The sequence below is a fragment of the Suncus etruscus genome, chromosome 9 (genome assembly GCF_024139225.1).
Source record: "Suncus etruscus isolate mSunEtr1 chromosome 9, mSunEtr1.pri.cur, whole genome shotgun sequence".
Taxonomy (NCBI): Eukaryota; Metazoa; Chordata; class Mammalia; order Eulipotyphla; family Soricidae; genus Suncus; species Suncus etruscus.
In genome coordinates, this window is record NC_064856.1 from 110,651,762 (window position 1) to 110,679,166 (window position 27,405).

General features: G+C 49.5%; 1 protein-coding gene across 1 annotated transcript in view; it reads left to right on the top strand.

The window, feature by feature from the left end:
• Positions 1–5,287: 5,287 nt before the first annotated feature.
• Positions 5,288–27,405, top strand: part of KDM2A (lysine demethylase 2A) — a 120,311-nt gene continuing 98,193 nt past the window's right edge. Inside the window, exon 1 of the mRNA XM_049780199.1 lies at positions 5,288–5,592. Within this exon, the coding sequence (XP_049636156.1) occupies positions 5,551–5,592 (42 nt within the window). The 5' untranslated portion in view covers positions 5,288–5,550. The remainder of the gene's footprint in view (positions 5,593–27,405) is intronic.

The window sequence follows — 27,405 nt, forward strand, 5'->3', positions numbered from 1 at the left end:
GGTTGCCATCTGATAAACCTTCACTTGCAGTCCTGCTATAAAATTAAGTATGGCCCTGAGAAATGAGTACAGGCTTAGCATATGGGAGGCCTGGATTTGATCCCAAGCACAGGGAACTGCCTCTGAGCTTTCGGTGCTGGGTGTGGCCCAAAGGCCAAATGTGAAGAGAGAAAAAAAGAAAAAAAAAAAAAAAAGCAGCCAGGGAGAAGATGGTTCAAAGAACTGGAGTATATGCTTTGTGGTTGGGAGCACCAGGATTGTATGTTTTGCTTGTGGGAGTCCAGCGCTGCATGGTCCTGGAGTGCCAAGAAGTGATTTCTAGTCCTGAGTCAGGAGTTAACTTCTGAGCACTTCTGGGAGAGGCGTCCAAACATAAAACAGGAACAAGACAGCAGGAAGGGGGTGGGGTGGGGAGCTGACTCAAAGGGCTGGAATTTATATTTTCACGAGGGAGCCTGGAATTTAATCCCTGCCTCAAATGATTCCCTGAGCACGACCCGGAATGTCACATATATCCTCCCAAATATGAAGGGGCAACGGATATCACTCAGTGATAGAATGCGCGCATTGCGTAAGTGAGGCTATGTGGCATCACCAGAATTAAAAAAGTAGCATATGACAATTATTGCTCTCGGAACCTTTCTAGGTTTCCTCACAGCATGAGGGAGCAGCTGGGCGCTGCAGATGAGCAATCCAGTCCCTCAAGGGTTAATTACTTCAGGGGATCCTGATCCCATAACAGCAGTCAATGGCCTGGTTGGTGGGGCTTTGCCTTACACTTGGCCCACCGGGGGTTGGATCTCTGGCACCACTGCCCTGCCAGGAGTACTTTTTGAGCACGCTGCCAGGAGTAAACCCTGAGCCCCAAAGCAAAAACCAGAATAAGCCGACAGGAAAAGAGCACTGCTAAAGACCTTGACTTTCTTTTTCCCCACCAGGTAGCCTGTGGGCTCTGAGGGAAGAAGAAAAGTCATTTACTTTGCAAATTGCAATGAGGCCCAATTCTCAAACTGAGAGCCTTTCCCCACTCCCTGCAGTCAGTTCCTCTCCGGACAGCACTAGGGAGGGCCGGAGAAAAACTATTTTCCGAAGATGGAATATATTTCCCTTTAGTCTGGAGGAGATATACTTTTTCACACTGATCAAATCTGGGGGGAGGGGGAGATTTCTGTGTCTCAGTACTCTGAAAAACTGAAGTCCTCAGAAGTATACTGGTCTGAGAATCAATAATACTATCTCCCAGTGCCTGGGATGTAAGTGTAAGTCGGAGCGAATGTCTTCTGTTGCTTTGTGAACTTTGCAGACTTCCAAAACAGGACCCCCCTCCTCTCGATATACAAAAAAAGAAAAAAAGAAAAAATAAAGGTCTTTCTTTCCACTTTTCCATTGTCTGGCGGTAAAATGAGTCAAAGAAGCCCCTTGGCCTCTTAGAGCTCGAGCTCGAGCTCGGCTCCCACTGGCTGCAAAGTCAGGCAGAAAGGACTGTCGGAGCCGAACCGAACCGAACGACTCTTCAAGTTCGGCAGTTGCGCTCACATCCTGGTCCAGGTCGTGTGTGCTCGGAACTGATTCTCCCCGGCGTTGCTGACCCGCAGCAGCCTCTCCCCCGGGCTCCTGTCTCGCCTCCCCGCCACGCCACCAGCAGCCATGGAGGGTGCCCGAAGCCAAGAGCAGCGAGCAGCCGGGGCGAGCGCGCCGGGCCGGGCCCTCGCGTCGCGTCTTGTCTTTCCCTGCGGGGTGGACTTGGGGCGCCCATTGGCTCATCGTCTCCGTCCCCGGGCGCCCTGCGAGCGTGGGGCAGGCAGGCAGGGGCCACCAGCCCGGTGGGACCCCTCTCTCCGTCGGCAGGCAGGCAGGCCGGCCGAGCAGGAGCAGGGGGGCACGCAGAGTGCGACCCCGCGGCGCAACGCCCGTCACGGCCCTGGCCGGGATTTCCCATTCAAACGGGCCCCGAGCACGGGAGAGAGCGAGAGGCGAGAGCGGCGGGGGATCGAGACGCTCATCGCACGGGCACGGCGGGCGCCCTGCGGCCCGGCTCCGTCGTCCTTGTCCTGGTCGTCGTCGACGAGCCCGTCGGGCGGGTGTGGACATGGAGCGCCGGGAAGGGTGGGAAGGGAAGGCCTGTGCTTCGTGGCCTGGCCGGGCAGCAGCGCCCGGCTTGGGCGGCCGCTGGCCCGTCGCTGACCCCGGCTCGGCTCGCGCACCGAGGCGAGGCAGGCCGCGGGGCCGTGATCGTGGGCCCTGCTTGGGCTCCCCTGCAAGGCCTGGCCTGGCCGGCCGGCCGTGCCCCTCCTCGGGGGGCGCCCCGACTCCGGCAGCCGGGGGCGGGGTCACGTCCCACCCGGGGCCGCCGGGGGCACGGGCGCCGCCGAGAGAAACCCGAGCTGGGGGCCGGGGAGCGGGAGGCCGGCTTCCCCGGGGCGCCCGAGTGTTCGGCCGGCCGGCCGGCGCGCACCGGGGGAGCGATCGCCCGCAGCGCCCGCCTCGGCGAGGCCGGCTCTGGGGTCCGAAGCCTGAGGCCGCCGGCTCCGTCCAGTGACAGGCGGGCCCGGGGCGCGCGCGGCGGCGAGGAGCGGGTGAGGCGGGCCCGGCGTCCCCCGGCGCCCCCGACGCGCCCCGGCCCGGGCAGGGGCAGGGGCAGGCGGGCGGGCAGCAGGAGGCGGCGGGGCGCCGGGCCTGCCCGGGATGGCGGCCGGGCGGGCCGAGCCGAGGCCGGCGGCCGGCGCGTGCGGGGCTGGCAGGCGGGCGGGCGGGCGGCCAGGCGCCCGGCCTGCCTGCGTGGACCCCGGCCCGGCCCTCGCGAGGCGAGGCGAGGCGAGGCGAGGCGACTTGAGGCGAGGCGCCCGGCGGGTCGCAGCGGCCTGACCCCGGGAGCCCGCTGGGCCGCTGCTGGGCTTCGGCCGGGCCTGCGCCATGGGCCTCGCGAGGCTGCTAGGCCGGGCCGGGCCGGGCCGGGCCGGGCGGGCTGAGGGCGGCGGAGGGCAAACGGGGCGACGCCCCCAGCTGGGGACGCAGTGTCGGGGTGCCATGCGGTGCTTGGTGAGGGGTTCTGGGTTCGGGGTCACCACCTCCCGGGAGGGGGGCAGGGCGGGCGCAGCTGCGGCCGGCGAGGGGCGGGGCGGAGCGTGAGGCGAGTGTGAGGCGCGGGACGGCGCGGCGCGGCGAGGCGGAGTGCGGTGGGGGAGGAGGAGGAGGAAAAGGAGGAGGAGCCGGGGCGGCGCGTCCTGCGCAGGCGCGAGGCCCCAGGGGTGCGGGGGCGGGGCGGCCGGGCTGACGCGCGTCTTGGACGGGAGGGGGGAGCGGAGGGAGCTGCGTCGGCGTCGCACGTCGGGCGCGCCGGCGCGGGCGAGTGGACGCTTGTGCGCGTGCGCGCCCCGGCGGCGGGGGTGGGGTGGTGAGCGGCGCGACGCGCGCGCGTGCACGTGCGCCGCGCCGCCCGAAGCGAAGCGAAGGGTAGGGAAGGGAAGGGAGGGAGGGAGGGAGGGAGGCGGCGCGGCGCGGCGGGGGGTGGGGCGGCGGAGGGGGCGGGCGGCGCGTGCGCGGTGGCGTCCGAGGCGCTGTGTGTATGTGAGAGTCTGACGGGTTCAAAATGGCGGCGGCTGCTCCAGCGGCTCCTCCTGTGTGAGGGAAACAACACCCTCCCCGGCGGCGCTCAGGCTCCGGCTCCGGCCCGGGCTCCGGCTCCGGCTCGCCGAGCAGCTCGGCCCGCGGCGGGGGCCCGTGGGCGGCGCGTTTCGGGGGGCGCTCGGGGCGCGGGGCGACGCCGAGGGGGCCCAGCCCAGCCCGCCCCATCGCATCCCAGCGGCCGGAGTCGCGGGGCCGAGGCGCCGAGCGCGGCCGGGCTGACGCGGGGGACGCGCGGGGCCGAGGGAGCCCGGCGCGCCGCTGCCGCCCGCCGCCTCCTCCGGCCCCGGGTTGGCGGCCGCGTTCCGGGGGGCCGGGGCGGCGCGGGGCCGGGAAGGCGCTCGCTCCGTCGCTCCCTGGTGCCGCGCGGGCTCGGGCTCGGGCTCGGGCCGCCCGGGACAGTCGCTCGAGGGGTCGCGCTCCCCGCGCCCTTCGCCTCGCTCTCGCTCTCGCTCTCGGACCCGGGCCCCGGCTCGCCCGGATCCTGGGCGGCCCCGCGCAAGAAGCCGAGCGCCGGCGCCACCGACGCCTCCTGCCCTCGCGCTCCGGGACCCCGCGCACCCCAGCCCGGTGAGGCCCCCCGCCCGCTCCCCGCACCCCCGCCCCGCTCCCCGCTCGGCAACTTTGCTTTGCTCCGCCGGAGGACTCGAGGCGAAGTTGCTGTTTCTCGGCGGGTCTGCTGCGGTGGGACGGGCTGGGGGCTCCCCGGTGGCTTCGGCCCCGGCCGCCCGCCCCGGACCCAGCGCTCTCGCTCCCACCGGTGTCACCCCACCGGGGACCCCGAGGCCCCGAGCACTTTTGGAAGGATGCTCTTGGGTTGAGGGGGGATCATGGTGTAGAGAATTAAAACAATATTAATTAGAGAAAGAGGGGAGGCCTTTGCATTCCCTACGGAAGCCAAACTCCCCCCCCAATATAGAGGTAGAAGTGGGAAATGAACCCCCTTTTTTTTCTGGCTATTAGGAATTGATCATTGTGCCCCCCCAAAAAAAGGAAAAAGATGTCTTTTTTAATTTGGGGCGCATGTGGGGAGGAAAGAAGATGCTTTTGATCTCCAGGAGAGGCCCCCCCTTTTTTTTATATTTTATTACTTCACCCACCGGGATCTGATGGAATTTTGGCCCCGCACTGGCAACTTTGGCCTGTTAGTTGCCCAGTTAGTTGCTCTCGGCGGAGTTTGTGTGTTGGTTGGGGTCCGGGCGGAGGGGTGGGTTGGGGTTGGGTTTGGAGGTTCGTTGAAAAGGGCCTGTGGAGCCTCCGAGTCGAGGCGACGATTGACGATCGATCGTGCAGGAAAAAAATATTGTTTGGGGCAGAGAGTCTAGTCTGTCTTGCAATCAGCCTCCTTTTCTCGGGTTCTCCTCATCTGGCCTGCCCTGCTTCCGTTTAAGTGAGAAAGACCTGGGAAGGCCAAATGGTTTGGGATCGGGATGAATTCAGTACCTGCTTCACCAGGGCAGCTCTGGAGAAATATTAAAGTATTGGGAAGCCCCCCCCCCCATTGTCCCCTTCTTTAAAAAATTTTTTTAACCCCGATTTTCCTCGAAGGGAGCCTCGCTAAGTGGCATCCCGAGAGGAGCAAGGAGTCGCGCCGGTCCTCTGCAGGACCTGATCCGAGACCGCCTTGCCTTTCGCCCGGGCCTGCCACGGTCTTTGGGGTGCGAGTTTGATCTTGACCTGGAACCACTTGCCCTGGACTTCGCGGCCTAGTGGAAAGTGGTCCCGAGCAGACCCGATTTCTCTTTAAGAGCCCCCAATTTACACACATCTTAAATACTAGACCAGAAAAGAAAGCTTGATTGGAGGACCTGTTCTTATCTCTGCTCCTATCATTATTCTTTAGTGTTGCAATCTGGTTCCTAAGGAGGAAGAGGAAGGCAGCCCTGGAGTGGTTTCTTAACTGTAATTTCAAAGGAAGAGTGAGAGATGGAACCTGAAGAAGAAAGAATTCGTTACAGCCAGAGATTGGTTAGTATTTTTCTTGTCATTTCCCCCTTCCCCCATTTGAATCAGAAGAGCGATTTTGTTTTCATTAGTGACTATGCTTTCATTTAAACTTTCTGGGTGGTTTTCTTGTGTACCAGAGGAGGGAGGTATATATTAATATCCCCTTTTTATTGTAGCTAACTAGCAACGACCTTAATATTCATCCTTTTTGGAAGTGGGCTTACCATGTCACTTCTTAGGTAAACATTGTAAATCGAAGTATGCCCTGACTTACTACATGAGCGTCTATATTTGCAGTACTGATATTATAATGAATCTAGTTGGTTAAGTTCTGAATATAAATTTGGGACCAAAATCCTTTGAGAGAGAAGAGTTTTATATTAATTTCTCACTTATGTAAGACTTTATTTTATAGAGCTGAACATAGAACTATAGATTCTTTGTTTTTTAGACAAATGAGCACTTTGATTGTTTTGGAGATTGAGAAAAGGACGATTACTGGAGAGTGATAAAGTTTTGTATTCTGAGAGTGTTTTACTACTTAGTGATTACTGTTTTATTTTACTTAGTAATGATTCTTAGGAAATTAGCTCTGTGTACATGTGAATATTTGTTTCTTTAGGCCCTACTTTCCTCTTATAGTTTCCCTATTGGAGTTTAAGAATTGGATCAGGGGTCCTCAAACTTTTTAAACATGGGGCCAGTTCACTGTCCTTCAGACCATTGGAGGGTCTGACTCTAGTAAAAACAAAACTTATGAACGAATTCTGATGCACACTGCATATATCTTATTTTGCAATGAAGAAACAAAACATAAAAATACAATATGTGGCCCGCGGGTCATAGTTTGAGGACCACTGATTGGATTTTTGTTTTCCCTAGTCAAAGAGAGCTTTATTAATGTTCTTACCATATATTCACTTCAGAAATTTTAATTTGTATTTGTAGAGTGGGGTACAAGCAGAGCCACAGAATTGTTTGTGTTATGTGAAATTTGAAGAACTGAAAGACCTAGAAAATTACTAAAGGAATTTATGATAGTTTTATTTGGCTCTGGATCTTAATGTTTGAAGGAAAGAAGAGTGATTCTCTAATCCAGTTGCTGATGATCTTCACTCTTAAGAGGAAAGTTCACTTTAAAAAATATGACTTAAAACTTTGTGGGGGGCCGGGCGGTGGCGCTAAAGGTAAGGTGCCTGCGTTGCCTGCACTAGCGTTGGACGGACCGCGGTTCGATCCCCCCGTGTCCCATATGGTCCCCCAAGCCAGGAGCAGCTTCTGAGCGCATAGCCAGGAGTAACCCCTGAGCGTTACCGGGTGTGGCCCAAAAACCAAAAACCAAAAACCAAAAAAACTTTGTGGAGTGGGTTGACAAGTATGCTCAGCAGTTAAATGTTTTTTTTTTTTTTTTTTTTTTTTGGTTTTTGGGCCACACCCTGTGACGCTCAGGGGTTACTCCTGGCTATGCGCTCAGAAGTTGCTCCTGGCTTCTTGGGGGACCATATGGGACGCCGGGGGATCGAACCACGGTCCGTCCTAGGCTAGCGCAGGCAAGGCAGGCACCTTACCTCCAGCGCCACCGCCCGGCCCCAGCAGTTAAATGTTATGGCAGCCCTAATTCCAGAAATTTACCTCTTTTCTCTTATTCTGTGTATTTGGTTAATTGTTCATTAATTTCTAATATTTAGAAATGAAGTATACTAATAGTGTGATTTTATATGTCGAGCATATTTTTTTGTTTTGACTTTGACTTTTTTTTTTCTTTCTCTTTGACTTTTTTTAAAATTTTTAAAATTTTGTTTTATTTTTGTTTTTGGACCACAGCCAGTGGTGCTCAGGGTTGATTCTTGGTTGTGCTCTCTGGGATCACTCCTGGCGGGCTTAGGGGACCAAATGTGGTGCCAGGGATCAAATTCTAGTCTGTTGTGTGCAAGGCTAGAGGTCTACCCTCTGAGGTACTAGCTTGGGCCCCAGACTTAGACAGTTTTTGAATTAGACTTTTCTTTGGGAAAAGAAAGGATGCTGCAAAACTCTTTAGGTAGTTATTGTTTGTAGAGTTGCTGAACTGTTATGTAAATAATGGGGTGTCTTGGGATCCAGTCTTTTCCAGCAGTGCTCAGGGGTTACTGCTGGCTCTACGCTCAGGGTACCATATGGGATGCCGGGATTGGAACCATCGTCCTTCTGCATGGAAGGCAAATGCCTTACCTCCATGCTATCTCTCCAAATCCAGTCTTTTTTTTTTTTTTTTTTTTGGTTTTTGGGTCACACCTGACAGTGCTCAGGGGTTATTCCTGGCTCCAGGCTCAGAAATTGCTCCTGGCAGGCACAGGGGACCATATGGGGCACCGGGATTCGAACCGATGACCTCCTGCATGAAAGGCAAACGCCTTACCTCCATGCTATCTCTCCGGCCCCCAAATCCAGTCTTTTAAACAAAAATAGTCTTTCAGGGACTCGGAGAAATACCACAGCGGTGTTTGCCTTGCAAGCAGCCGATCCAGGACCAAAGGTGGTTGGTTCAAATCCCGGTGTCCCATATGGTCCCCTGTGCCTGCCTGGATCTATTTCTGAGCAGACAGCCTGGAGTAACCCCTGAGCACCGCTGGGTGTGGCCCAAAAACCAAAAAAAAAAAAAAAAAAAAAGTCTTTCAGAAAGGAAAACTTTTTATTTTTATTTTTATTTTTTGGTTTTTGGGTCACACACGGCGGCAGCACTCAGGGGTCACTCCTGGCAGGCCTAGGGGACCATATGGGATGCCAGGACTAGAACCACCGTCCATCCTGGTCTGGCTGCATGCAAGGCAGGCTCCCTACCGCTATGCTCTCTCCAGCCCCCACTTTTTATATTTTTTAGAAGATTGATTTAAAAACTGTTTTCCTTTTTCTTTGTTGTGATGATTGAGCCACATATTTGATAGCTGTACTTGCTTGCTTTGCTCCCAAACTCACTGGGGGTTCTCTCACTATGTTGGGCGTAGTGTGTCCTGGTACTGGGGGTCACAAATGCAGTGCTGTTAGCATGGCACTGAGTATGAACCTCTCAGGGCAGTGGACCTGCCATAGAATTATCCCCACACCCAAATTTTTACCTTGCAGAAAAAAAAAACAAAAAAGGGCCTGGCATAACAGAAATGAGATTCAAGAAGTCTGACTTCTTTATTTTATTATTTTTGGCCTTACCTGGTTGCTCAAGGCCTATTCCAGCCTCTGCCTTAAGGGATCTCTCTCCTGATGGGTTCCATAGGGACCTATGAGGTACTGGGATCAAATCCAGGTCAGTTGTGTGCAAGGCAAATGCTTATTCTCCTATATGATGATTGCTCTGGTCCCATAATATCTGACTGTTTTTACTCTTTCCTGGTTAAGATTTTTGTTTTCGATAAAGTGATGCTACCTGTTGCATATATCAGTTTTTTTGGCTTTGGGCCACAGTTGTTGGTGATCAGGGCTACATTAGGTTCCTGGGTCATTTCTGGTATTGATTGGGGGACATAGCTATGCTGGGGTTTGAATTGAGGTCTGCTACCTTAATCCTTGTACTATCTCTCTCATTCCTTATTTAGCACTTTTTGTTTTGTTTTTTTTGGGTCACACCCGGTGACTCTCGGGTTACTCCTGGCTATGCGCTCAGAAATCGCTCCTGGCTTGGGGGACCTTATGGGACACTGCGGGATCGAACCGTGGTTCGTCCTATGCTAGTGTGGGCAAGGCAGAGGCTGTACCGCTTGCTTCACCAGTCTGGACTCTATTTAACACTTTTGTTTGTTTGTTTGTTTTTTTGTTTTTTTGGTTCACACCCGGCAGTGACTCCTGGCTGTACGTTCAGAAATGGCTCCTGGCAGCCTTGGGGGATCATATGGGACGCCAAGATTCAAATCACTGTCGTTCTGCATGCAAAGCAAATGCCCTACCTCCATGCTATCTCTCCGGCCCCATATTAAGCACATTTTATATTTAAATTATTTTTAGTTTTTGGGCCACACCTGCTGACACTCGGGTTACTCCTGCCTATGTGCTCAGTAATCGCTCCTGGCTCAGGGGACTATATAGGATGCCCGGGTATCGAACCGAGGTCTGTCCTAGGTCAGCTGTGTGCAAGGCAAACACCCTATCACTATGCCACAGCTCTGGCTCCTTCATATTTTTTTTTTTTTTTTTGGGTCACACCCAGCAGCGTTCGGGTTCCTCCTGACTCTACGCTCAGAAATCGCTCCTGGCAGGCTTGGGGGACCATATGGGATGCCGGGATTCGAACTATCACCCTTCTGCATGCAAGGCAAACACTATCTTTCTGGCCCCTAAATTTTTTTTTTTTTTTTTTTTTTTTGGTTTTTTGGGCCACACCCGTTTGACGCTCAGGGGTTACTCCTGGCTATGTGCTCAGAAATCGCCCCTGGCTTGGGGGGACCATATGGGACGCCGGGGGATCGAACCGAGGTCCTTCCTTGGCTAGCGTTTGCAAGGCAGACACCTTACCTCCAGTGCCACCTACCCGGCCCCCCCTTTTTTTTTTTTTTTTTTTTTTTTGGTTTTTGGGTCACACCAGCAGTGCTCAGGGTTACTCCTGGCTCTACACTCAGAAATCGCTCCTGGCAGGCTCAGGGGACCATATGGTATGCTGGGGTTCAACCACCTTCCTGCATGGAAGGCGATGCTGGGGTTCAACCATCGTCCTGCATGGAAGGCAAATGCCTTACCTCCATGCTATCTCTCCAGTCCCCTAAATTTTTTTTTAATATTTTTAATAGTTTGGATTAGTAGCAGGATTGTCTCACGGGGTACTTTATATATTTGGGACATAAGTATAAATATAGGGTGACTGATGAACATTTTTCTTTTGTGGATTACGTGACAAAATCATATATATTTTGTTTTAGATAGCTTGGGAACTACTCCTGGCTCTGTGCTTGGGGCAGTCCATCATTTCCTGTTTTGTTCATGGAATCATGTGTTGACAGAGATTGAATGCAGGCCCCTTGTATGCAAAGCCTGTGATCAGCCCATTGAACTGCCTCTCCTGCCTCCAAAATTATATTTTAAGTTTAAATAAATTGGAGGCTGGAGGGTTAAGTGAGTAGGGTGTTTGCCTTACACTGGGCTGACCCAGGTTCGATCCCCAGGGTCTCATATGGTCCCTCGAGCATGCACAAACAGGAAAACCTTGAGCACCACTGGTTGTGACTCCAAAACAACCAAAAAAAATCCTTTAATAAATTTTGATATGAGTGCATATTGGTGGCTACCTTTTTATTGTTGTTGTTTTGCTATTATGCTATACATGACAGTACTCATGAGCTATTCCTGGCTGTGGTTGGGGTGGGGTTATACTGGTAAGAAGTATCGCACTGGGGTTCATTTCATTACATGCAAGTAATGAACCTATCTTTAAGGCCCCAAGAGCACATTGGAGGTTAAATTGAGTGGTAGTCTACATACTAGTGAATTTTTTGTGTTTGTTTGTTTTGGGCCACACCCAGTGATGCTCAGGGGTTACTTCTGGCTATGCGCTCAGAAATCACTCCTTGCTCAGGGGACCATATGGGACGCTTAGGTCCGTCCTAGGTTAGTATATGCAAGGCAAACGCACCACCACTCTGGCACAGTGTATCTTTTTTTTTTGGGGGGGGGGGGGTCACACCTGGCAGCACTCGTTACTCCTGGCTCTATGCTCAGAAATCGCTCCTGGCAGGCTCTGGGGACCGACCATATGGGATTGCCGGAATTCGAACCACCGACTTTCTGCATGCAAAGGCAGTCACCCTACCTCCATGTTATCTTTCTGGCCCCATAGTAGTTATGTTTTAAAATTTTATTTATTTATTTATTTATTTATTTATTTATTTATTTATTTATTTATTTATTTATTTATGTTTTTTGGACCACACCCAGAGGCACTCGGGTTACTTTTGGCTCTGTGCTCATAAAGTGCTCCTGAGGGGGCAGGGGTCTCAAACTTGGCACCCGCGGGCCGTTTGCGGCCCTCCATACAACTTTTTGTGGCCCTGCCCTAGAGGAATCTTTTTTTGTTTTGTTTTGTTTTACTTGTTTGGGTCACATCCCACAATGTTCAAGGCTTACTACTGACTTTGCACTCAAGGATCACCCCGACATTGCCTCTTGCGGCCCGCAGGTAAATTGAGTTTGAGACCCCTGGACTAGAGTGATTACACAGCAGTAAGGCGTTTGCCTTGCACGTAGTCAACACAGGATGGACCCTGGTTCGAATCCCAGCATCCCATATGGTCTCCCCCCCCACCCCCCAGCCTGCCAGGACCAACTTTTGAGCACAGAATCTGGAGTAACCCTGAGCACCATCAGGTGTGACACCCCCCCCCCCCCCCCGCAAAAAAAGACAAAATAAATTGTTCCTTGGAGGGGTGGGGAAAAGAAATTGCTCCTAGCAGGCTCAGGGGACCATATGGGATGTCAAGAATCCAACCCAGGTTTATACTGGGTTGCCCGAGTGCAAGGCAAATGCCTTACTATTGTGCTATCTCTGGCCTCTTTTTTTTTTTTTTTTTTGGTTATTGGGTCACACCCAGCAGCACTCAGGGGTTACTCCTGACTCTGCTCAGAAATCACCCTTGGCAGGCATGGGGGACCATAAGGGATGCTAGGATTTGAACCACAGTCCTTCTGCATGCAAGGCAAATGCCCTACCTCCATGCTATCTCTCAAGCCCCTGGCCTGGCCTCTGTTTTAAGTGTTTAAAGTAGATAAAAATATGGAACTTTTGCTGATTTTTTTTTTTTGTTTTTTTTTGTTTTGGTTTTTGGGCCCCACCTGGCGGTGCTCAGGGGTGACTCCTGGCTGTCTGCTCAGAAATAGCTCCTGGCAGGCCGGGGGGACCATATGGGACACCTTTGATCCTGGATCGGCTGCTTGCAAGGCAAACACCACTGTGCTATCTCTCCGGGCCCTGAATTTTTTTTTTTAAGTTTTTTTTTTTTTTTTTAGGTAATGTTTAGGGGTTACTCTTATTCCTGACTCTGCGCTCAGAAGTCGCTCCTGGCAGGCTTGGGACCATATGGGATGCAAGATTCAAATCGATGTCCATCTTGTGTTGCCTCGTGCAAGGCAAAACGCCTTACCACTGTGCTATTGCTCCGGCCCCCAGGGGTTACTCTTGATTTTGTGCCCATGGATCATTCCTGGCAGTGCTTGGGAGAAACCATATGGGATACTGGGGATTGAACTCAGGTGCATGCAAGGCAGGGTCCCGTTGTACAACGTCTCTGGCCCTTAAAGTTGGAAAGAGAAAACAACAGGTTATTTGGTTAGTGATTAAAGTTTATTGTGTTCTCACATAATATGTACTTGTCACAATGAATTGAATACTTAGTACACTAGTTACGTTATTGACTACCTTGTTTAAGGCCACAAAATCTAGACAGCTGTTTTTCTCTCAGACCTCCCTTCAGAATAGTCTCTGAGAAAACAGTACAGGCATTAAAATTCTCTCTCTCTTTTTTTTTTTTGTTCTATTCTTTTGGGCCACATCTGCTCTGGTTGTGCTTAGTCACTCCTGATGAGGCCTAGGAGACCATAGGTAGAGCCAGGCAGTGAACTTCCGTTGGTTGTGTTTAATGCCAGCATCCTGCCTGCTGTACTGTTTCTCTGATTCTAGAACTTAGAATTTTGAGTTCAAATTCATTTTGGGATTTTTGTTTTTGGTCCACACCAGTGGTGCTCAGGATCATGTAGTGGTGCCTGGAGCATCATAGGTGTGGGGGATTGAGTCTGGGTTGATCTTGTGTAAGATAAGCATCTTACTTGTACTGTTTCTAGCCCCAAATTTATTTTGGAATAAAAATGACTGTTTTGGGGTTGAGTGATAGTACAGTGGAATGAGTGCCTGGCATGTCACCATCGTGGGTTTGATTTCCCAGCATCCCAATATGGTCCCCCAAGCACTGCCAGGAATGATTTTTCTTTTCTTTTTGTTTTTGGGCCACACCTGGTAGTGTTCAGGGCTTACTCTGTGATCAAGAATTACTACTGGTGGGCCGGGGGACCATATAGGATGACAGTGATTGAACTCAGGTTGGCCATGTGCAAGGCAAATGCCCTACCTGCTGTACTATTGCTCTAGCCCCTTGTGGGTAATTTCTGTGTACAGTGCCAGGAATAATCTCTGAACAATGTTGGGTGTAGTCCAAAAATAAAAAAGAATGTCTATTTTTGTGTTCAGGACTCTGTTTTGGTTTGTTTTTTTGGGGCTGTACCTGACAGTGCTCTGGGAACCATATGGGATGCCCAGAATCAAACCAGGATTGACTCCATGCAAGTGCCCTAGCTGCTGTGCTATTGCTTCAGCCCCTGTGTTCGGGACTCTGTCTTTAAAAGCAACTTGCATTATTAGGACCAGAGAGATAGTACAGTGTGGGTGTTTGTTTTTTTTTGTTTTTGTTTTTGTTTTTGGGTCACACCCGGGGTGCTCAGGTGTTACTCCTGGCTGTCTGCTCAGAAATAGCTCCTGGCAGGCATGGGGGACCATATGGGACACCAGGATTCGAACCAACCACCTTTGGTCCTGGATCAGCTGCTTGCAAGGCAAACGCCACTGTGCGCTCTCTCCGGGCCCTGGATTATTTTTTTGTTGTTTTTTTGGGCCACACCCGTTTGATGCTCAGGGGTTACTCCTGGTTAAGTGCTCAGAAATTGCCCCTGGCTTGGGGGGACCATATGGGATGCTGGGGGATCGAACCATGGTCCTTCGTTGGCTATCGCTTGCAAGGCAGACACCTTGCCTCTAGCGCCACCTCACGGGCCCCAGTGGTGGGTGTTTGTATTGCACACAGCTCACATAACTCATTTGGGTTAAAACCCTGGCATGGTTTTATGTTTTCCTGAGTACCACCAGGAGTAATTTCTGAGTGAGCCAGGAGTAACCTCTGAGCATCACCACATGTGACCTAAAAACCAAGAAATACAAACAAACAAATATAAAAACCCCAAACAAACAAACAAAAAAAAACCAACAAAAAACCAGTTATATTACTTTTGTTTTGGGGCAGCACCTTGTCATTCTTGTGATATTCTTTATTTGTGTGTGTGTGTGAAGCAAGATCAATTTTTGGGGGGGTCACACCCTGCAGCGCTCAGGGGTTCCTCCTTTCAGCTCGGAGGACCATATGGGATGCTGGGATTCGAACCACCTTCCTTCTGCATGAAAGGCAAATGCCCTACCTCCTTGCTATTTCTCCAGCCCCCTTTTTTTTTTCGGGCCACACCCGTTTGTTGCTCAGGGGTTACTCCTGGCTAAGTGCTCAGAAATTGCCCCTGGCTTGGGGGACCATATGGGACACCGGGGATCGAACCGCAGTTGTCATCTTTCCTTGGCTTGCGCTTGCAAGGCAGACACCTTGCCTCTTTCGCCACCTCGCCGGGCCCCTCCAGCCCCTTGTTGTGATATTCTTTACTTTGTGCTCATGAATCACTCCTGGCAGTGCTGAAGGGGCTCATATTTAGAGCCAGGGATTCACACCTGAGTTGATGTAATGCGTTGTGAATCTCCTAACCCCTGTTCTGTCTCTCTGATTCACTATTGCATTCTTTCCTTTCATGTGTACATATTTTTGTGCCACACCTGTCTATGCTCAGATAATGCATACCTGTTTCTGTGATCAGGCATTCCTCTTGATGGGATTGGGGGACCAGGGTGCCGGGAATTGAACTTGGTTAAGCTGCGTGCAAGGCAAATGCTCTACCCTCCTATTTTTTGGCCAGAACTAGCAGTGTTTAGGTTACGTAGTTGATCTCTACAGTCAGGCATTGTTCTGGCAGAGCTTGGAGGACCTTTTGTTGTGAGAAGGATTCAACCTGGGTTGGGTGGCTGCAAGTCAATCACCCTGCTTGCTGCTGTACTATGGCTCTGTCCCCAAATTATCCTTTTAGTCATTTTTTGTTGACCTTTTTTTTTTTTTTTTTTTTTTTTTTTTGGTTTTTGGGCCACACCCGGCTGTGCTCAGGGGTTACTCCTGCCTGGTTCCAGGCTCAGAAATTGCTCCTGGCAGGCACGGGGGACCCTATGGGACGCTGGGATTTGAACCAACCAGTTTGGATCCTGGGTCGGCTGCTTGCAAGGCCAACGGCCGCTGTGCTATCTCTCTGGCCCCTTGTTGACTTATTTTAAGCACAGACTGAATTTGGTAAATTCTCATTTTAATACCTTCATGATGAGTCATTTAAAAAATTAGAAATAGTTTTAAAAGAATAGATTATCTTTTGCCAGCTATTATACTGTGAAGAAAATTATATCTTTAAAGGATGATATGCATGTATTGAATTGGGGATAGGAGCTATACTTTAGAAATACAGAGCTTTATTGGGGTCATACCCAGCTGTACTCAGGGCTTACAGGGGATCACACCTGGAAGGGTTCAAAGGACCATATGCAGTGCTGTGGATTTAACTGGGGTTGACTGTGTGTATGGCAAACACCCTACCTGCTGTATCTCTTTCTACAGCCCGGTAACTAGGATTTCACTAGAGGGAAAGAGATGCGAGGTTGCTAAGCAATTGACTTTTCTTCAGTAGGACATAGGTTTTCTTTCTTTTCTTTTGGTTTTTGGTCTACACTGGGTGATACTTGGGTTAATCCTCTCTCTGCACTTTGTGGGGGGGCATACCTGGCAGTGCTCAGGAGTCACTCTGGGCTCTGCTTAGGAATCACTGCTGGTGGGCTCAGGGAATCTTATAGGATACTGGGGATCAAGTCTCTGACTTGATACCCAAGTCAGGGATCGAATCCAGGTTGGCTGCATGCAAAGCAAATACTGTACCTGTTGTACTATTACTGACTCTGGCCCCAAGGAAGTACTTTTGGGAGGTGCTCAGGAACCATAAGGAGATAGAACCTGGGTTGGGCGGGTACAAGGCAAATGGCTTATGCACTGTACTGTATGTGACCCCTTCTTTTGGGTCCTTATTGCCATAGAAAAAGACATACATTCATATTTACAGTATAAAAGAAGTTTTGGTGGAATTAGATGGTTTGCAGGAGTTAAGGCACATATGTTGTATGCAGCCAACCTTTGTTTAGTCCTGCTACCCCATGGCCTTTGAGTCTCCAGGTGCAGCCCTAAAGGTCCTGAGCACCTACCTCTCTTTCTGAGTGTGATTCTGCAGACCCCAAGCAATACTGGGGTTGTCCAGGTCATCCCTGGCACTGCAGGACCAAGTAGTGCTGCATCCATCCTGAAACTATAGTGTTCAATCAATGAGTGCGAATTGATGGGAAAGGGCTGTGGGAAGCCCCCATCCAAAAAAAGAAGCTACATAACTGAATATTTCCTCTTGAATTTGCCTAAACTTCATAGTCTTATGTGAAGGGAGAGCATGTGTGTGAGTTGTGTGTGTGCTTGTGATTTTCTGTCTACCACTAAGCACATCCATGGACCCTGGTTGGCAGTTTCTGTTTCTTTTTATTTTTTCTTTTTAGTTTTTGGGTCACACCCGGCAGCTCTCAGGGGTTCCTCCTGGCTCTATGTTCAGAAATCGCTCCTGGCAGGCTCAGGGGATCATACAGGATGCCGGGATTCGAACCACCACCGTTCTGCATGCAAGGCAAATGCCTTACCTCCATGCTATCTCTTCAGCCCCTCTTTTTTTGTTTTTTGTTTTTGTTTTTGGGTCACACCCGGCAGAGCTCAGTGTTACTCCTGGCTCTACGCTCAGAAATCGCTTCTGGCAGGCTCGGGGGAACCATATGGGATGCCATCGTCCTTCTAGCAAACACCTTACTGCTGTACTATCTCTCCGGCCCCTCGTTTTTTTTTTTTTTTTTTTGTTTTTCGGTCACACCTAGCAGCACTCGGGTTACTCCTGGCTCTACACTCAGAAATCGCTCCTGGGAGGCTCGGGGGACCATATGGGATGCTGGGATTCGAACCACTGACCTTCTGTATGCAAGGCAAACACATTACCTCAATTATCTCTCCGGCCCCTCTATTTTGTTCTTTGAGCTATATCTGGCTATGCTCAAGGCTTACTCCTAACCATGCAGTGGAACGAACTCGGTGCTGGAAATCTTCTCTGATTGCCCTTGCAAGGAAAGAGCCTCAACACCTGTCTATTTCTCTGGCCCCCTAAAGGGCAAGATTTTTATTTGTGAATTCAGTTTCTTGTGGATTTTGACAGTTAAGAAAACTTACATAGGATTTTGTTATTGAATGTTCACTGTTACTTGCTTTACATATAACATTTAATTTTGTTTGATTTTTGTTTTGTTTTTGGCCATACCCAGTGGTGCTCCGGACTTACTTCTGGCTCTGTACTCATTTCTGGCAGTGATGGGGGAGACTGTTATGGGGTACCGGGCATTGAACCTAGGTTAGCTGTGTGCAAGGCGAATGGCCTGCTCATAACCACCAGCCCCTGCTTATGCTGTTCTGAAATAGGTAAAACAGTTACCTGTTCCCAGAGACTGTGGGCACGGAAGCCCTGATGACTGCTAGTACCTTTGTGGGCCTGGTGTAGCATACATCCGGAGGAATTTTGGTGCTGACTTCGGTGGGCATTGCTTCTGGTACTTTTGTTGGAACCATATGATGCTAGGGATCAAACCTGGGCCTCTGGCATATGAGGCATGTTCCTAGCCCATTGAGCTATCTTCCTGGCCCTCCATAGTGGGGAAGGCATTTGCCTGGCACGTGGTCAACATTAGTTTGATCCCTAGCATCCCACATAGTTCCCCGAGTCCACCAGGAGTGTTTCCTGAGCACTGTGAGGCATGGCCCCCTTCCGAAAAACACTATTTGGGTTACTAGAACAAATAAGAAAATGTTTAGTTAACTTAGAAAACTTAGTGTGAGTTTTACTTATTTTTGGTTTTGGGCCACAGACGTGCTCAGGGGCTATTCCTGGTAGTGCTGGGAGACCATGTGATGCCAGGGTTCAAACTCCAGCGTCCTTCATGCAAAGCATGTGCTCTAGCCTGCTGTCTTTCTGGCCCTCAATCTGAATTATTTTATTTTTATTTTTTAATTTTTTTTCCCGACCACACCCTTTTGATGCTCAGGGGTTACTCCTGGCTAAGCGCTCAGAAATCTCCCCTGGCTTGTGGGGGGACCATATGGGACGCCAGGGGATCAAACCGCGCTCCTTCCTTGGCTAGTGCTTGCAAGGCAGACACCTTACCTCTAGCGCCACCTCACCGGCCCCCCTCAGTTCGAATTTCAAATAATCTTACCTCTAATCATGTGCTAACTCTGTGTCAAAATTTTTTTTTTTTTTTTTTTTTTTTTTTTTTTTTGGTTTTTGGGCCACACCCGTTTGACGCTCAGGGGTTACTCCTGGCTATGTGCTCAGAAATCGCCCCTGGCTTGGGTGGACCATATGGGACGCCGGGGGATCGAACCGAGGTCCTTCCTTGGCTAGCGCTTGCAAGGCAGACACCTTACCTCCAGCGCCACCTACCCGGCCCCTGTGTCAAAATTTTTGCTTACTCTTTTGACAACTATAATGCTGTGAAGTTACAAGTGATAGTTTCAGATCACTTCTTTTTTTTGTTTTGTTTTGTGATTACTTCTGGCTCTTCCCTCAGAAATCGTTTCTGCCAGACTCAGGGGACCATATGGGATGCTGGGAATTGAACCACTGTCAGTTCTGGATTGGCAGCATGCAAGGCAAATGCCCTACCACTGCACTATCTCTTCGGCCATATCACTTCTTTTTTGTTTGTTATTTTGTTTTTTTGGGTCATACCCGGAGGCGCTCAGGGGCTACTCCTGGCTGGCATGGGGGACCATATTGGGATGCTGGGACAGCCGATAGTGACTAAATGAGTAGTTTTGAGAAACCGAGTGATGAAGGCCTCCTTTAGGTAGGGAGAGAGGACAAGGGACAAGGATGTCCTTCCCAGAGGTAAAGACAGTGTAAGTGTCACTATGGATGTGAAGCTAGAAAGCCTCCTTTGAGGACACTCACTCGCTTCCTAGCACTGCAGGCCAGAGATAGCCCAGTGGATTGGAGTGCATGCTGCTGTGTGTATAGGGGGCTTGGTTCAGTCCCTGTCTATTTTTGGGTAACACCTGGCCGCGCTTAGGGGATTTCTTGTCTCTGTGCTCAGAAATTGCTCCTGGCAGGCTCTGGAGACCATAATGGGATGCCGGGTCCATCTCAGGTTGACTGCATGCAAGGCAAATGTTCTGCTGTTGTGCTATTTCTTGGCTCCTTTTAGGAGGTTTTAGTTTTAGTTTTTTGTTTTTGGCAACACCCAGTGACGCTCAGGGGTTACTTCTGGCAATGCGCTCAAAATCTCTCCTGGCAGCTCGGGGGATCATATGGGATGCTGCATGCAAGGCAAATGCTCTACTGCTGCGCCACCACTCTGGCCCCAGAAGGTTATTTTTTTTTAAGGGGGGTGATTGGGTCTTACCTAGGGATTCTGCTCAGAGGCTACTTCTGGTTGAGGCTCAGGAGTCTCTTGTGAGCGCGTGCTGTGGTGGAGCCCGACATAGACTGACCTTAGCTCCTGGAATATTTGTTCATAGAATAGTGCTTGGTACATGAACATTACCAGGTATGGTTCCAATGCTAAACCAAACACAAACAAAAAGTACTGATTTAATTAATGTTTTTTTTTTTTTTTTTTTTTGTTCTTTTTTGGGCCACACCCAGCAGTGCTCAGGGGTTACTCCTGGCTGTCTGCTCAGAAATAGCTCCTGGCAAGCACTGGGGACCATATGGGACACCGGGATTTGAACCAACCACCTTTTGCCTTTGCAAGGCAAACGCCGTTGTGCTATCTCTCTGGGCCCTAAATAATGTTTTCTGAGTAATATTTTTGCAGTTTCAGGTCAGGAAGAGTGTTGAAATAGTTACATCTTTTTTTTTTTTTTTTGGTTTTTGGTTTTTGGGCCACACCCGGTAAAGCTCAGGGGTTATTCCTGGCTATGCGCTCAGAAGTTGCTCCTGGCTTGGGGGACCATATGGGACACCGGGGGATTGAACCGCGGTTCGTCCAAGGCTAGCACAGGCAAGGCAGGCACCTTACATCTAGCGCCCTCCCGGCCCCCGAAATAGTTACATCTTAAAGTGTTAACTACCTGAACTTTAGAACTTTAGGACTAACTGGTTCTTGAAGTCTAGTCCTCATGGTAGCAAACTCTGTTTGTTTTTTGTTTTTGGGCCACACCGGGAGGGGTTACTCCTGGTTCAGCACTCAGAGATGACTCCTGGCAGACTCAGGGGACCCTATGGGATGCCCATGATGGAATCTTCGTTGGCTGTCTATAAGGCAAACAAACGCCCTACCTGCTTTGCTGTTGCTCCCGGTCCCAATAATAGTGAACCCTTGATCTGAGTATCTGGGCATTAGAAGTGTAGCTTTTGGGATTCTGCCCAGTGTTTGCGGAATCAGGAACTCTGGGGTGGGATTCAGCAGTTGGTGTTTTAATAAGCTGGTGGTTCTGATGGCATGGACCAGTTTGAGAACCTTTGCTCTTGGTATCAGTTGCAGAAATGTTAAAGGGATAGAGGCCTTTTGCACGATGGACTGGAAAGAACGAGATAACTAGAAGCTAGAGCATATCTTGACAGCGAGGAAGTGGAAGGAAATGATTTTTTTTTTTTTTTTTTTTTTTTTTTTGGTTTTTGGGCCACACCCGGTAACGCTCAGGGGTTACTCCTGGCTATGCGCTCAGAAGTCGCTCCTGGCTTGGGGGACCATATGGGACGCCGGGGGATCGAACCGAGGTCCGTCTCCTAGGCTAGCGCAGGTAAGGCAGGCACCTTACCTCCAGCGCCACCGCCCGGCCCCGGAAGGAAATGATTTTTGAGGAATTCGGTAGCAAAATAGCAAATAAAGAATTAGTTGTGGACTCTGGGATTAAGTTTGGATTATCAGAAGATGGAGGGGGAGGGATTTTTAAAGTGGGAGAATTCGGGTACATATTTTTGTGTTTTGTTTTTGCATGGTTAGATTATATGTTTAGGGATTTGTTTTAAGTACAAATGGAAGTCTTTTTGTTGAGTTTTTCAGAACTAATTATAGTCAGGGCAGATCCTCAATCATAGTGCAGATTTTCTTATTACTTCTTTTGTTTTTCTTGTTTTGTTTTGGCCATACCTGGGGTTATTCCTGGCTCTGTGATTAGGAATTACTCCAGGTGGGATTGGGGACATATTGGATGCTGAGGATTGAACTTGAGCTGCCTCATGCAAGGCAAGCACCCTACTCACTGCACTCTTTTACTAGCTCCCCTATTGATAAACTTCTTTTTAAATCATTCTAAAAATCAGTTTATTTGGGTAAGGAAAGTAAATATTAACTCTTTTTTTTTTTTGGTTTTTTGGGCCGCACCCGGTAACGCTCAGGGGTTACTCCTGGCTATGTGCTCAGAAGTTGCTCCTGGCTTGGGGGACCATATGGGACACCGGGGGATCGAACCGAGGTCCATCCAAGGCTAGCGCAGGCAAGGCAGGCACCTTACCTTTAGCACCACCGCCCGGCCCTAAATATTAACTCTTGACAGCAATAGAGTATTAAAATTTATTTTTATTCTCTTTGAATGATAGAAAAATGAGATTTAAGAATAGCAAATTTTTTTTTTTTTGGCTCACACCCAGCGGTGCTCAGGGGTTACTCTTGGCTCTGAGCTTAGAAGTCGCTACTGGCAGGCTCAGGACCATGTGGGAAGTTGGAATTCGAACCGGGATCCATCCTGTGTTGGCCGCATGAAAAGCCTTACTGCTTTGCTCTTGTTCCAACCCCAAGAATAGCATTGTTTTTCTTTTTTTCTTTTTTTTTTTTTTTTGTTTTTTGTTTTTTGTTTTTTGTTTTTGGGTCTCACCTGGCAGTGCTCAGGGGTTACTCCTGGCTGTACGCTCAGAAATCGATCCTGGCAGGCTCAGGACAGTGCCGGGATTCGAACCACTTCCTTCTACATGCAAGGTAAATGCCTTAACTCCATGCTATCTCACCGGACTTTTTTTTTTGTTTTTGTTTTTGGGCCACACCCGTCGGTGCTCTGGGGTTACTCCTGGCTGTCTGCTCAGAAATAGCTCCTGGCAGGCACGGGGGACCATATGGGACACCGGGATTCGAACCAACCACCTTTGGTCCTGGATTGGCTACTTGCAAGGCAAACGCCACTGTGCTATCTCTCTGGGCCCTCACCAGACTTTTTTTTTTCGGTCCCCTGGAGAAGAGGGGGTGAAGGAAGCTGTTCCACCCCCGCCCCCAGCCTGCATGTGCACCCCACCTTCTCCCCTTCCCCCAGCTCAAGACCCTTGACTTTTGTTTCTTATAGCTTGTGGATGATGATAGTTTAATGGTGGTGGGTATGTGGCGGGGCTCACACGCAGCCTAGTTTGGGGGACTCTAGTGCCAGATTCAGACCTAGGACTATTGCATGCCGTGTACCCCCACCCTTTAAATTATTGTCCCTGCTGTTTCTTGTATTTTGGTCATCCTACTCACCATAGTTTGGAGGTGTGGGTTGCTGGAGTTTGGGAATGATACCATATTCCAGAAGATGCCTTTCATATATCTAAATTTGTATGAGTTAGATGACTTGAAAGATCTCTTGAAGTTCAGTATACTGAAAAGAAGGACTATTTTTTGGTAGATAAAGTAATGGAAAGGCAGCTTTTGTAAGCACAAACTGGGAATGAGCCCAGTCTGATGGATCATGCAATAAATGCTTTTCAGACTGTTTTCTTAGATACATGTTTTTTTTTGGGGGGGGGGGGCACACCTGCTGTGTTCAGGGCTCACTACTTCTGGCTCTGTGTTCAGGGACCGTTCAGGGAACTATAGACATTGTCAGGGATTGAGCTTTGACTGTGTGTAAGGCAAATGCTCTATCTGCTATATTATCTTTCCAGCCCCCATTATTTTCTTTCCTGAGTTTCTCTTTTGGTGCTGGGGATTGACCTGGGACCTCATACATGAGGTCCCACTGAACTACCTGGTGGCCACCCCACCTCCCCCACTAGCTTTTTATTCTCAACAGCCCTTTGAGGTCAATTCTATGATTTTCTTTTACTGGCTTGGGGACTGAGACATAGTTGAGTAACTTGTCTGGGCTATCCAGTTAAACAGGGTGTGGACTAGGATTCCAAGTAGGTAGACGAATTCCCAAGCCTACTATGATGGGGTACTATTGCCTGTCTTTGTTTTGGTGGAGCATAGTTTGTAAATGTTTTGTTGAAATTGAGGGTGGTATCCAAATCATCTTTTATTTTTGTTTTGTTTTTCTTTTTTTTTTTTGTCACTCCTGGCGGTGCTCAGAAATCATTCCTGGCAGGCTAGGAGGACAATATGGGATGCCAGGAACCCAACCAGGGTTTGTCCTGTGTTGGCCACATGCAAGGCAAACGCCTTAGCACTGTGCTGTCACTCTGGTCCCAAATTATCTTTTTACTTTTTTTTTTTGGTTTTTGAGCCACACCCAGTGACACTCAGGGTTACTCCTGGCTGTGTGCTCAGAAATTGCTCCTGGCTTGGGGGACCATATGGGACTCTGGGGGATCGAACCACGGTTCATTCTAGGCTAACGTGGGCAAGGCTGACGCTTTACCACTTGCGCCACTGCTCTGGCTCCAAAATTATCTTTTTATCTTAAAAGGATTTTTTTAGGGGTCAGAGAGCACAGCGGTAGGGCATTTGCCTTGCAAGTGACTGACCCAGGACCAACTGTGGTTCGATTCAATCCCAGCATCCCATATGGTTCCCCATGCCTGCCAGGAGCAATTTCTGAGCAGAGAGCCAGGAATAACCCCTGAGCACCGCCAGATGTGACCCAAACACCCCCCAAAGATTTTTTTTTCTTTCTGGTTTTTGGGTCACACCTGGCAGCTCTCAGGAGTTACTCCTGGCTCTACACTCAGAAATTGCTCCCAGCAGGCTCGGGGGACCATATGGGATATCCGAATTCGAACCACCAACCTTCAGCATGGAAGGCAAACGTCCTGCCTCCATGTTATCTCTCTGGCCCCCAAAGATTCTTTTTTTACATTGAGTTTCAGGCATATAGTGTTTCAACACCCATCCTGTCACAAGTGTACATTTTCTGCCATTAATCTCCCCAGTTTCCCTTCTGCCCAGAAGCATCTTTTCTTTCTTTTTTTTTTTGGGGGGGGGGGGTTCACACCCGGTCACGCTCAGGGGGACCATATAGGATGCTGGGATTCAAAGCACCATCCTTCTGCATGCAAGGCATGCTATCTCTCCAGCCCCTGAATAATCTTTTTCTAACTTAATATTCATCTTTTATTATTATTTCTGAGATTTTACTATTAATATTATTTTGACAAGTGTTTACATTAACTAAGTAACTTACGTAGCTTTCCTATTTTCCAAATACTGTGGTGTTAGATTGTGCTGAATGCTTTGAAAAATTTGCATATGTGCTGCCAAAGTGAGCCCTGCTTTGAAAGAGTTAGGAGAGTGATGAAAATACATGTAGCATGGAGCTCACTCCTTGAGGCTGATGACTAACAAATGCTTCCCAAGTAGAGGACATTTTCTAACAAACCTCAGTGTTAAAGAGCCAGCTTGTGAGGTTCAAGGGCACATGGGCCCAAATCTAATTTCAGTGCTTTAGAGAGAGGGACAAGTTAATAGAGATTGCTGAAGTAGGAATGAGAAGCTACAGTTCTGCTTGTGTCAGACACCATTCCAGAGCTCCTGGGAGACAGTGAGGGGTAAGACATGTATGGTCCCATGGCTGAGAGATGGTACAGAGTGGAGATTGCTTGCCTTGCATGTATATCCAATTCAGCTCAAATCCCTAAATTGATGGTACAGAGTGGAGATTGCTTGCCTTGCATGTATATCCAATTCAGCTCAAATCCCTAAATTCCCGTGTAGTCCCTGATCCTCACCAGGAGTAATAATTCTTTTATTTATTTGTTTGTTTGTATTTTTTTAATTAATTTTTTTGGTTTTTCGGGCCACACCCGTTTGATGCTCAGGGGTTACTCCTGGCTAAGCGCTCAGAAATTGCCCCTGGTTTGGGAGGACCATATGGGACGCCAGGGATCGAATCATGGTCACGATCTTTCCTTGGCTAGTGCTTGCAAGGCAGACACCTTACCTCTAGCGCCACCTCGCTGGCCCCATTATTTATTTTTTATTTTTAGGAGTAATAATTCTTTTTTTTTTTTTTTTTTTAAGACATTTATTTTATTTATGGTTTTTGGGTCACACCCGGCAGTGCTCAGGGGTTACTCCTGGCTCCATGCTCAGAAATTGCTCCTGGCAGGCACGGGGGACCATATGGGACGCCGGGATTCGAACCAATGACCTTCTGCATGAAAGGCAAACGCCTTACCTCCATGCTATCTCTCCGGCCCCTTTTTTTTTGGTTTTTGAGCCACATCTGGCGGTGCTCAGGGGTTTACTCCTGGCTATCTGCTCAGAAATAGCTCCTGACAGGCACAGGGGACTATGGGATGCTGGGATTTGAACCAACCACCTTAGGTCCTGGATCGGCTGTTTGCAAGGCAAACACCGCTGTGCTCTCTCTCTCCGGCCCCAAGGAGTAATACTTCTTAAGTGCCAGTGTCAGGAGTAACCCCTGAGCATTGCCAAGTATGGCCCAAACCCTCTTCCCCTGCAAAAAAGAAAATAAATAAAAGGGACAGGTATGCTCTCTCTGTCATGAAACTTACAATCAGAAATTAATATTCCCCCCAGACAGACAGTAAGTTTTAGAAAATTATTTGTTGGGTGCAGGGTGCTCCCAAGCAGTGATCAGTATGTATGTCTTGGGACCCACCTCCTGGGATTCGACCAACTTGCCTAGTGATTTAATGTGAGGACTGGAAGCTGTGATGCTGTTTGGGCCCTGTGGTGCTGGGGCCACACCTGGCTGGCACTGTTTTCTCTCCAGCTCTAGACTTTTTTTGTTGTTATTTTGAAGCCACACCTTCTAGTGCTCACTCCTGGCTCTGCACTCAGAAGTCGCTCCAGGCAGGCTTGAGACCATATGGAATGCCAGGAATCAAACCGGGGTCTGTCCTGGGGTTGGCCGTGTGCAGGGCAAAACTACCTACCGCTGTGCTATATCAGTCAGGCCCCTTGTTTTGTTTTTGTTTTGGGGCCACACCCGAAGTTGCTCAGAGGTTAATTCTGGCTAATTGGGACCAAATGGGGTGCTGGGGATGAAACCCAGGTCAGCAGGATGCAAGACAAATTCTCTACTTGGCGTACTATTGATCCAGCCCAAGAAGTTATTTTTAAAAAAATTACGGCAGGTAGGGCATTTGCCTTGCAAGTGGCTGATCTGGATTCAATCAATCTCTGAGACCACATATAGTTCCCTGAGCACAGGGCCAGGAATAAATACCTGAGCACCCTGGGTGTGACCAAAAATGACCAACAGAAACAAACAAAACTCAAATAAAAACCAAAATTTGGGCATTGTCCAGATAATTTTAATAGGCTTAACTGTAATTGTTTTTTTTTTTTTTTTTTTTTTGGGCCACACCCAGTAACGCTCAGGGGTTACTCCTGGCTATGCGCTCGGAAGTTGCTCCTGGCTTGGGGGACCATATGGGTTGCCGGGGAATCGAACCGCAGTCCGTCCAAGGCTAGCGCAGGCAAGGCAGGCACCTTACCTCTAGCGCCACCGCCCGGCCCCTTAACTGTAATTGTTAAGAAGTTGAGCTACTGAAATGTGTGCACCGAAACAATTTGATTTTCATTAATGCTTTATGTCCCCACATTTATATTAAAAATTCATACAGAAATGAAAATCTGCCATTACCTGACTTCTGTTCCTGTTTTTTCCACTTGCAATCATATATTTAGACCTTTGACCCCCTTGGGGAAAAATAATTTAATATTTAGACTAGATTTAACAGAAAGAAGAGGTAAAA